Genomic DNA, 12,478 nt, shown 5'->3' with positions numbered 1-12,478 from the left:
TAACTAAATTGTGCCATAAGGTTAACTATAACTTACGCCGTCTCCTTGCACTGTTAATTACCCAACATATTACATCACTTATGAAATCTTCTATGACATCATTAATAATATCACTGCAACATTTGCAATGGAAATATTGATTAAAAAAACTTCATGGTAGGGGCGTGAGTAATAGTCGCCCCAGGGCACAAGTTATAGTTACCAAAGCTAACTACATCTTGTGAATTTCAGTGGTTTTGTAAGTTTAAAACCTTGCGTTGCCACTGAAATTCTCTCCTAACTATAACGTTACTTCAGACTTTTTTTTCAGTGAATATTTATTTATATTGAATATAAATCATGCACACACTAGTCCACTTACCCATTTGATCGGCTGAAGAATAACGCTGGCTGTTCTCACTGTAAATTTGCAAAGCGAAATCTAATACTTGTGAGTGTACTCTGTTAAAGGGGCTAAATAGCTGAACTAGGAATTAGACTTTCACGTCTCCATGACAACTGAAAACAAGAAGGTCGAACACAGAAACATATATCAAATGAAATACTAGAATAACACCGAGGTCTATTTTTTTTATTGGAAAGAGTGATTGTTAAGAAAGGAATCTCAATTGCACCGATGCAGGACCTGGTGAATGCCAAGCTCAAATTATCCAGCCAAGTGAACTTAGCTGGGCGTGCTTTGAAACCCTCACAATGTTTTCAGAAAAGCTAACCCCACTAAAGCCACGTGTTTTGCATAGGAAAATTGTACAAACAAAAATTAGAAAAATGTGCAAAGCATAAAGCAAATGATAACAAGGAACTTGAATGAACGGCGGAGCATGGGGATGAGTATTGACAGATAGGTCTGCGCACTGGTTTCTGGTGAACACGGTTCATAGACTCAACCTGTAAAGAAACATGGAACATTCCCATTTCAGAGAATACTCCATTTCTGTACATGAGGCAATAAAGGTGTCAAACGTTTGAATGGAATAGAAACCTGGGGATAAACATATGTGGAGATGCAACGGGTTCTTAAATGCCAGAGGATCCGAATCAACTCATTAAAACAATTTAAGTAAAGAAAGAGACATATTACTTGCAAGTTTTTTAATCGTTCATTTCGTTAGGATTCTCATATACAGGTCACTAGGTAAAAAAGACACACTGGCAATACTGATATTTGCATAAAAACTATTCGGTTTCCAAATATTACTTCTTACAAGTTAGTCCCCATGATTATTGCAAAACACTTTTATCAAAACCGTAGAAACTGGAACAATTCATAGTAAATACATGTCTAACACTGAATGCTAAATGTGAAATCACAATGTTGTATTCCTGCCGGTAGCGAAAATACTCTGCAGTAACAGAAAAAGGAAAAATAGGTAAATCAACACTTTATTTCACTGCACATTAACCCTGTCCTCTGAGGAGCATGAAAATCTGTGTTTAAATTTTACATTTCACATCTGAGCAAACCACAATATTCTTGTAATGTGCTAAAAATTGCTGCTGGGAAAAATGATGCAAAAATCTCATTCTGAGTTGTAGTGGTTGTGCAAGGGCATTTTGATGTGAACACTACACACGTTTTAGACACTAAAATATGTCCCAAAATTATGGCGCATCTGAGGGGACTAGGCAACATCCATTTTATCATGCTTTACGCGCTCCATGAAATGATACAGTGTAGTTCCACAGATACTTTTGCTGGTGGAAGTGATATATTTATGAGATACCAAATTTACAGATACATTGATGCCGGGGTAGGCAAAGATCAATCATATTCTGCACAATTAACTGGGTACTTCAAATTCATACTGTTGTTTAAAAAATGCACTTGTTTGAACCACAATTGTTTTATTTTTAAACACAATGTTTTCTTACATTTCAGCAGCTATAGTTCTCTCCAGCTGGCAATCTTGGTTTATGATCCACTGGAGGCACCCACCACCTTCAACTTGCTCTGCGGTATGGAATCTTTTTCAGTATTAGATCCTAAGCATGGACATGCTAACCAGTGAGAGAGCACATATAGGCGACATTGCCTGAAGGGAGGTGTGTTCCATCGTTAATGACTTGGTTTGATTCACAATGACTATCAAGGTCAGTCTATGGTGCAGAGTAAATTAGAATACTTGAATTTATAAAACACACTTTCTGCCATTTGCCTAACTTCTAAGTGGGGTCTGGTTTTACCAGGTATTGAGTAGCCCTAGATTTACATCAAAGGGACTCGGATCAGTGGACATTTCTCATATTTCTTGGCCAATGGATAAAGAGGTGCATTGTTTTTTGCAGCTGTAATAGTTGCTTTTTGAGTTCACACTATATAAGAGTAATATATCTGTGCCTCACCTTGTGTTACATTTGTCTTTTGTAAAAAAAAAACAAAAAAAAAAAACATTTGCGCTGTACAAGCTTCTTGCAAGGAATGAAGCTAGAGCACACACAACATCCCAAAGACTTTGTGCTGCACAGCTGCCTTTACTTAGTTTTGCCATGTTCTTACCAAAAAGTCAATAACTATTGATTTACCATTGACACAGGCATCTCACATTCTCTGTAGAAAGGAAACAAGGTTTCACATTTTTAAAAAAGTCTGACAAAAGTAGTGCAAATTCTCCCTGGGTACTAAGCGTGAAACATCGAAACGTGTTGGGGGGTGGGCATGTGTTCCCTTCTGGAAGGAGACCTGGACTGGCAACTTGGACTGGACGGTTCCTACTGGAGAAGTAACAAGACAGATATGTGGTTGGTCTCTGTCAAAAGTGGCACAGTGGGTGAAAAATGGGGCAAGGATGTAGCCTTACGGCTACAGCGGTTAACCTTGAAGCTGGTAAACCGGGTTCGAGTCTCGGCAACGATGCTCAACATTCTGTGATTCTGGGCAAATCACTTAATCTCCCTGCGTCTAAGCCCCAAAAAAAAATGTATTGTGTCCATCTGTAACGAAACCGGTGCTCATGTAAATCGCTCTGATGTCTCGGGTCTAGTTCGTGCTATATAAAACGCCCCCGCCCCCCCCCCCCCCTCCCCAAAAAAGGCAGACTTGAATGCGCCCCCAAGCAATCGTTAGTGACTGAGATTAATTCAGACAGTTGATCCATCAGTTAGTTGTTTCCTCGGTCAAATAATCCCTATATCAAAGATTACAAAAATGCAAAGATCAAAAGTATGTACGTCTCTTGAACATAGCAAATGCTCAAAAGCACTACAGCTTCTCTATATATGAAGAATTGTACATCTTCAAATGTGCTCTAATACTGCAACCCAACAAACGGGGAAGCAAGTGGTTGGATGTGAGGTAAGGAAGAGATTTAGGGTACTAGTGCCTGGAGGCATGATGCTTGACTTAACATGGCGTCCATCTCACTGTCTTGAACGTGCACCTATTGTTCTATGTATTAAAGGGTGGCAGATGGTTCTAGTCCAAGAAGCATCAATATTGGAATATATTTTGGGCATGCCAATTTGGCGTCTTATTTAAAAAAAATAGGTAATGGGACAACGTGCTTAGCTCAAGCGATGAGGTCATAAGAAACACACATTTCCTCAGTCCCACAGTGTGAAGAAAATCTGTAGAGGTGCAGTTCCATCAGAGTATACGACTGAAGTCAAAAAGTTATAGTTTACCAGGTTTAGCCCTTTTTGTACCAAACAAAGTAAACGGGAAGGCCTTTGAAAAGCCCCCTCTGATAAACTATACTTGAATTAAATTAAGGGAAGAAAGCAACAACAAAGCTGAAACTCAGAAACGCATGGAATTAAAAGTCACGGACTTCTGGTATGAACCGAACGGTAATCGGATAATCTGGTCAGCGAAGGAGTTTCATGACATCGCCACGAACAAGACTCCACTAATTCGAGCAGAGGGCAAACTAAACTCACCTGCCACTGGTGAGCTCTTCTTGTTCTGGGTTAAAGCAGGTTTCTTTGCTTTAAGTACACACTGAACCATTTCCTAAGTGAAGAGGTTACCTTTGTAAACTATCAGTTCAGACAACTCAAGTTGTGCAAACCGTGAGTTTATCCTCATAAAGAGAGAGCACAGGCTCAGGACACGAAAAACAGGTATTATTGCACAAACTCGCAAATATGTGCCCCACAGACTGGCAAAGTGGAAGAGCTGCAGACGAAATCTTAAACAGTGGGATACAAGCGACAGCTTTCTTATGCAGTTTAAGTTAAAAGAGACAACGTGAAAAATTGCAGGGTAGGAACACTTTCTCGGTCATGTTTTCTGCCCAGAACTCTCCGACATCTTCACAAACAGTATTTATAAATAAAAAAACAGCGCCACGGAAACGAAATACTTAATAAGTAAATCTAAAATTAGGAAATATAAGATGGATATAATTAATGTGCAAACATGTTTACCAGATATAATTGGCAGCCAAATTCATTAGTCAAAGATGGCTACACTATTTGCTGAGCAAACATTGGCAGTCTTTTAAAGATAACAGAGAGCAGAGAGAGTGTTGGGCAGCAGATAGAGAGAGCATCATTATTATTAGGAAACCAACGAATCAGCTAATCAGCTATAGGTCAGCATTCGCACTGCTGATGGCAATCAGTGTATGAGTTTCACAGAACTTTATTCTCTCGAAATTTCATGATAAAACTGTATTCTTGTTTTTTAGTGCCCTAAAGCGGCTACTGGACATACTGCCAAATTATCACTAAGTCCAAAAACATAAGCAGTGAATACTGTTTTAGTATACTCTATGTAAGAAAGACTAGTTTCCTCAATCATTCGAATAAAATTACAGACACGTGCATACTCACACCTTGTGCTTTAGATTTGACTCTAAGGTGAAATATGTTGAAGAAGAGCAGGAAAGGCGATGTGAGGAGTTGACATGTTCATGAGGAATGTATCCTTTCTGCTGCAAATGATCATATTTTGATGAAATTCGTTGAATGGGAAATCATCCTCAATCCTAACCCTTTCTTCAGTATCCATTCCAAAATGACGTGAGACTTGCTTACCATGCCTCGCGGGAGGGAGTCTTTGGTGATGGAGAGGTCACACATTTACAATGTATACCATGAACGACAGCTGGCTCCAATTTGGTCATCAAAATGAAAACCATTTTGTATGGAAACATTCCAAGCGTGTCCACGTGTATCCAAGAACATAAGCAGGAGATATATAAATGTTTAGATATTTGCTATTATGAGAACAGGAACCAAAAAGGAATGTGCTGGGCTGAAAACATGTAAGCCAACGCTGAAGCACAGACGTCAATGTACTAAACGGTGAAGCTCCATCATATTAAATGACAAACTACAGAAAGGATGACAAAGAAAAACAGAATGCGGTTCACGTCACATCAATTCACAGTGTAAATGAGCGGGCAGTGCCTCTCCTGTAGACTGTCAAGAAGGGATGCTCGTGCAATGCAGTAAGCGGGATCTTTGCCTCACAACAGCATCAGCTTTGGTGAGGTTTGTTGGCTATGAGGATACTGAAAGAGGGCATTTTGCTGAATCAGGTTTGTTTTAAATAGCAAAGCAGTCCTTTTAAAACTGATGTGAAATCTTCAAATGCGTCTTAGAAAACGTAGTTTCCGTGGATGAATGCAAGGATATACATTTAAGGCCTCCAATGATATGCTGGGTTGCTGGTGGTGGATCGGTTCTTCCACAGATTAACACTTCAGACATCTGAGCTGCGAGACCCAAAGAGATGCAGATTAGAGGAAGAACTCTTGCTGTTCCATCTCTTCAGTGCTTATTCTGTTCAAATATTTCTGCATCCGCCGGTTTCCATTTGTGGCATTAAGGCTGGAGAAATAAAAAGAATAATGGTTCATACAATCACCAAAACCAGAGTTAATGTAAAATTCACAAAAGCAAGGAACAAAGCACAGAAAGGTGATATTTAAATTACGGTGGGGTAATTTGCCTAATTTCATATTACACTTGCTACAAGAAATTTCCAAGACTACAACATTACGCCATGTTACGTAATTATGCTGCTGTTTAAACAAAAATATAGTGCCTAGCACGGGAACAATGCTAACAATCAGAATGCGATTAGCTGTTTGCAGCAATTGTGTTTCTCGTGCTTATTTTTATGAGAGAAATGCATCCTTGTTTCAGTTTTTGATGCTGAAACATAGAACTAAATGACAAATCTACATTCAAGCAATTTGATAATATTTTTGCATATTTACGCAAAAGCAAGTTAGACAAATTTTGCACAAACTCATAATATAGGGTCTTTCTTGTTAATTAACAAAACGGAACTGATCTGCAGTTAATCTACTGACAGAAAAATATATTACGACGGAAATACAGTGTAGTACTTGTATGAGTACGGAGATGTAAATGGGTATGCCAGACATTTCCCTCACTCAGTACATCACACAATTACCTACCTCTGGCGCAATAGCATTGCTGGGCATAGATCTTTTTTGCCACTTATTGTCTTAAAAGTACTGCAAAATGCTTTTTGTGTGTGCTTTAACACCAACTAGCATTTCCCTGCAATGCTCTAATGGCCCCTTCGCAGTCTATGCGAATGGGCCATTACACCGGCGTCTGAGACCCAGACACAATTCACAACACTGCCAGTAAGAAAGGATTTCGAATAATGACCTAACATGAATGAAATCGAAAAGTTCAATACAGCCGCAGGCTAAGAATGGGTACCTCATACACCACACAGGTGACACCACTGTAATACTGGGAACTTTCAATGAGAAAGGCAAACGTTTCTGATGTTCTTTGCGGAGCAAAACCAAGCTCCACATGCTCTTGATAACATCAGCTCTTATTTAATCTTCAACCCTAGGCGTGGCATGCTCCCGGTCTGCTAAACTCACATCCTCGTGATTTATATTGGAGTAAGCTGCAAAACTAGCAACCTTCCTCCTTGTTCCTTTTGGCTTCTTAGGTAGACTTTCGGCCATTGCTGCCTACGGCTGCAGAATTGGTCTTAAATCCAAATCGGACTAGCCGACCCCCTTGACGCACAAGTTACTTACCTTCGGTAACGATATATCTGTAAGAAACATTAGTTAGTTAGATTCCTTACCTTAGAATATCCCCAGGGGTCAGGCTGGATTCGGAAAGATTTTTCGTCAGCAGTAACCTTGCGCGTCAGTAGGGGTTGTCTGCAGCTCCGCGTCCGTCGTCGTGATCGCCGGGATGAAGTCGGAGTACTTAGACACCGCCCTCACGCGCTGACGTCAGTTCTGTACACAACTTTCTGCGCCAGGAACGCAGAGCCATGCAAGAAACCGACACTGGTGCCATGAAACTAGGGCCCTGAAGGGGATGACCTTAACCCTAGATATCGGTTCGCAGAACGGGTAGGAAGGGTGGGGCGGTAAGGAATCTAACCAACTAATGTTTCTTACAGATGTATCATTAGACGAAAGAAAACACGTTAGTTAGATTCCTTACCTTAGAATAGATACCCCAGCAATACCAATCCCGGAGGTGGGTCTGCGAACCAAGATCACACCAGGAAGTCCCGAAGAACGGAACGGCCAAAGAAGCCGTCTCTCCGGACTTGACTGTCCAGGCAGTAATGCTTTGCAAACGTGTGCAGCGAGGCCCACTTAGCTGCCTGACAAATGTCCTGCAGAGGGACTCCCCGTCCCAAGGCAGTAATAGCCGCTGTGGCCCGAGTGGAATGGGCCCTCAGCCCCACAGGAGGATCCTTCTTAGCCAAGGAGTAACAGACCTTAATGCACAAAACGACCCACCGAGAGATGGTTCGTTTGTGCACTGCCCGCCCCTTCTTAGCGCCCACGTAGCCAACGAAGAGTTGGTCGTCCACCCGGAACTGTTTTGTGCGATCCAGATAGAAGGAGAGCGCACGTTTTGGGTCCAGACGGTGGAGCCTCTCCTCCTCTTTCGAGGGATGCGGAGGCGGGAAGAAGGTGGGTAAGGTGATGGACTGCCCGATGTGAAAGGCAGTAACCACCTTAGGAAGAAAAGAAGGGCGAGTGCTCAGAACAACCTTGTCTGGATGGACAGAGAGGAAAGGAGGTTTAGAAGAAAGAGCCTGGAGCTCACTCACTCTTCTGGCAGAGGTGATGGCAACCAGGAAAGCAGTCTTGAGAGTCAGAAGACGAAGAGGACAGTTATGAAGTGGCTCAAAGGGAGCGCACATCAGATAAGTTAACAACAGATTCAAGTCCTACTGAGGTATTACAAAGGGAACAGTAGGGAACATGTGAGTAATGCCTTTCAAGAATCTATTAACAGGGGACTTAAAAAGAGAAGGCTGATCAGGAAGCCGCAACAAGGCTGAAACAGCTGAAAGATACCCCTTGATGGTGCCCAGAGCAGAACCCTACTGGGCCAGGGAAAGAAGAAAGAGGAGAACCTCAGAAAGAGGGGCGGGAAGGGGATCCACAGCCTTTGCTGTTCACCATGCCACAAATCTGTTCCACCTGCAGGTGTATACCGTTTTAGTGGAGGGACGCCTGGCTTCCAGAATGACATCACAGACTTCAGGAGGTAAGTTAAATGGCATCAACTGCCACCGCTCAATCTCCGCGCATGGAGGTGGAGGCTGGACAGGTTCGGGTGGAGGACCGTCCCCTGCTGCTGCGACAGAAGGTCCTCCTGAAGAGGCAGTGAAAACGAGGGATCGACTGACAGACTGAGTAGTTCGGGATACCAGTATCTTCGTGCCCAATCCGAAGCCACAAGGATGACTTGGGCCCGGTCGCGCCTGATCTTCAGCACTCTGGGCAGAAGTGGTATAGGCGGAAAGGCGTATAACAGACCGCAACTCTACTTGCGACGAAAAGCGTCTCCGAGCGAGTGCCGCCATGGAAATTCCAACGCGCAGAGCTGATGACATTGCGCGTTCTCTTCGGTGGCGTAAAGATCTAACCAAGGCTCTCCCCACTGCCGAAAGAGACCTTGCGCCACGTCCGAGTTCAGACGCCACTCATGATCCATCATGTACTGGCGGCTGAGTTCGTCCGCCCTGGCGTTCAGAGAGCCGGCCAGGTGTTGAACCACCAGGGTGATGCCCTGAGGTTCCAGCCATGTCCAGAGGCGCAGAGCCTCCTGACAAAGGGTCCACCAGCCCACCCCGCCCTGTTTGTTGCAATACCACATGGCGGTAGTGTTGTCCGTGAACACCTGCACTACACTTCCCCGGACAGAGGGAAGGAATGCCTTCAGTGCAAGCCGGATCGCCCGCAGCTCCAATAGGTTAATATGGAGCCGGGACTCTGCCGGAGACCAGAGGCCTCTGATCTCCGCCTCTCCCATGTGGCCCCCCCATCCCAGGAGGGACGCATCCGTCACCACTACGTGCTCCTGTTGGGGTAGGGAGAGGGATCTGCCACTGACCCAATCGCAGTCTGTGAGCCACCACTGCAACTGTCTTGTAGTGCCCTCCGAGATCAGGACATGGTCAGACAGGTTGCCCTGATGTTGAGCCCACTGGAACTTCAGGTCCCACTGTAGACCCCGCATCCGCCACCTGGCGTGATGTACCAGCAGGATGCAGGAGGCCATCAGACCCAGCAGCCGAAGGGCCATCCTGACCGAAACTCAGGATAAAGGCTGAAAGATCGGAATCAGAGCCTGTATATCCCGAACCCGCTGTTCGGGAGGATAGACTCGAAACTGCGCCGAGTCCAGAACCGCTCTGATGAAGAGGAGCTTCTGGGAGGGACTCAGATGTGACTTCGGCACATTGATGGAGAACCCCAGCGTATGCAGGAGGTCGGCCATAGTCTGGAGGTGGGAGACGACTGTTCGGGGCAAGCCCGCCTTCTACAACCAGTCGTCGAGATAGGGGAAGACTGGAACCCCTAATCTGCGCAAATGAGCGGCGACCACTGCCATCACTTACGTGAACACCCGAGGGGCACTGGTGAGGTCGAAGGGGAGCACGGTAAACAAAGTGCTCGTGGCCTACCGTGAACCGCAGGTAACGCCAGTGGGCCGGCAAGACGGGGATGTGGAAATATGCATCCTGCAAGTCCAACGCCACCATCCAGTCTCCAGGGTCTAGGACAGCTAGAACCTGAGCTAAAGTCAGCATCTTGAACTTCTCCTTCCGGAGGAAGGCGTTGACGCTCCTGATGTCCAAGATAGGGCGTAGGCCCCCTTTGCCCTTCTTGGGAACCAGAAAGTAGTGGGAGTAACAACCCTGTCCTACTTCTGGGCCAGGAACGCACTTGATGGCCCCCTTGGCCAAGAGGGATGTAACTTCCTCCTGCAGAAGTTGCAAGTGATCGACCGACATGCGGTGGTACTGTGGTGGCATGGCTGGAGGGGTAGCCCTTCGGACTATTTGCAGCACCCACCTGTCCGAAGTGATGGTACGCCAGTGGAGCAGGTGATGGCGAACTCTGCCTCCCAGTGGCATGGAATGGGCCTGAAACACCGGACTAGGAAGGCTTTGGGGCAGATGCTGCCGGAGTGGATGTGGACTGACCGTCTCTCTGTCCCCCTGCTCCGCCACGGCGCAATCCACATCCGCGACCGCATTGAGGCTGGTTCTGCGGCCTGTGGCTGGACGAACGTGCGGGGGCACCCCTTCCTTGGCCACGAAAGGGGCGAAAAGCGGAAGGTTGCTGGCGCTGGGCTGAGAGGACCAAGGACTTGGCCGTAGCCCTGGAGTCCTTAAAGCGCTCTAGCGCGCTATCCGCTTTGTCGCCAAAAAGGCGACGGCCATCAAAGGGCATGTCCATAAGGGTGCTCTGGACATCCTCTGAAAAGTTCGTGGACCTCAGCCAGGCGTGACGACTAATCGCCACCTTCGTTGCAATCGCTGTACCCAGCAAGTCCGTGGTGTCAAGTCCACATCGGATGGAATATCGTGCTGCATCACGCCCCTCAGCAAGAGCCTGGGCGAGCCGTGTCCTGGCCTCCTCCGGACACTGGGGCAGCACTTCCGCCACCGTATCCCACAAAGACTGGGTGTAACGGTCCAAAAGGCACGCGGTATTAATGGACCGCAACCCCAGACTGAGGGAGGAAAACAGTTTCTTGCCAAACTGCTCCAACCTTTTGGATTCCCGATACGGAGGTGCAGACAGGAAGGCGGTTTGGGACGTGGAGGCCTGGATAACCAGACTCTCAGGGGTGGGGTGTACGGACAGAAAGCTGGGGTCGCCCAGAGCTGGGCGGTGGCGCCGGGCCACGTTTCGATCCACAGGAGAGACTGTGGAGGGCTTGGACCAAGTGCCCATCAGAACGTCGGTGAGGGTGAGGAAATATGAATTTTTATGGTCAATTGTGTCCCCTATCTAGACCCCAACGGCTCCATGTACATGCTACAAGTACATGTATGTTCCCTCCACTTCAAGCTATGAAGACGCAAATACAATTGTGTCCAACGTTAATATGTCCTCTTTCATATCTGCCATGAATGGGCCAGATATTCCGTTCCTAAGTATGCCTTGCCACCGTCTTTATATGGTATACTTTTCACGTTTTCCAGCTCTGGCAAGGTAGGCCCTGAATTCTGCCATCGAGCTTTTTCCTGCTTCTGCCTCTGAATGCTCCAGCCTGGACCTGCATCTGTATCCATGAACTTTGTCTTACTCCCTGCGCGGCTAACGGTGCCTAGCCCGGCCTGTTGCCTGCCAAAACTGTATTCAGCCTTCAAGTTATCTGTTCCGCTCCTCAAGAAATGCATTCCTGTCTAGTAGCTTAGGTAAACATCCCTCCAGCTGCAGAGCAAAGGGCCCGGCCTTACTGCCTCCTTGCAAGTAATTCATGACTTTCGTTACCATGGTAGGCCCATGCCCCCTCGCATCTCATGTAGACACTTAGACGCTTGTACACGCACTAGCAGTCAGTATAGAATAGGATCTGTCCGAGAAGACCTTTCCTTCCAGATAATATAGTTCCTTAAACACAAGATATTAGATATGATTTAGGACTAGGTTGTCCTGACACCCCAGACTTCTGTCTCCTCATGTAGGGCTAAATGTCAAGTTCCCTTCACCCTCTAGTTACACGTCAATCACACGTCATGCGGCTGCGCGCGCATCTCTGCCATGTATTTCTGCTGACTCTGCAGGATTCTCTTATGGATCCACCCACTTGTGTCATCATCATAAATGACGTTTTTAGTATACGCCTCTATGCACGCCTATTGTAACGCCTTGTTTATTACGTATGTGTATTCTTATCAGCTGTAACGCCTCCTGCATCTGTCTTTACTGTAATGCATTACTATATATGCTATAACCTGTCAATAATGTATTGCTGATCCCTTCCTGAACCTTCGTGGTGACGGAACTCGATTGCCTGGTTCGAACCATCATTCCTTTGTAAGGAATAAATTCCATATTATACCCTCGAATACCACGGATTCTGCCTCTTATTTTTACTGAGTTATTCGTATTGTATTTTACCGCATAAATTAAGTCTAGGTAATTTAAATTTACCACATAATTGGCGCCCGAATAGGGACACCTCTCACACCCCACGCGCCGGAGGTGCGTTGCAGACCCGGTCTCCTGCCACAGCCAGACGGACAATTACGCGTACC

General features: G+C 45.8%; 1 protein-coding gene across 2 annotated transcripts in view; it reads right to left on the bottom strand.

The window, feature by feature from the left end:
- Nucleotides 1–1,077: 1,077 nt before the first annotated feature.
- SNCAIP (synuclein alpha interacting protein) overlaps nucleotides 1,078–12,478 on the bottom strand; it is a 364,836-nt gene continuing 353,435 nt past the window's right edge. For both annotated transcript variants that reach the window (XM_085632668.1, XM_085632669.1), the window contains one exon: nucleotides 1,078–5,775. In XM_085632668.1, coding sequence (XP_085488794.1) covers nucleotides 5,685–5,775 — 91 coding nt within the window. In that variant the 3' untranslated portion in view covers nucleotides 1,078–5,684. The remainder of the gene's footprint in view (nucleotides 5,776–12,478) is intronic.

This window comes from Triturus cristatus, chromosome 2_1 (genome assembly GCF_964204655.1).
Source record: "Triturus cristatus chromosome 2_1, aTriCri1.1, whole genome shotgun sequence".
NCBI lineage: Eukaryota > Metazoa > Chordata > Amphibia > Caudata > Salamandridae > Triturus > Triturus cristatus.
The sequence above is the reverse complement of the archived record's forward strand: the minus strand, read 5'-3'. Positions and strand labels throughout refer to the sequence as shown.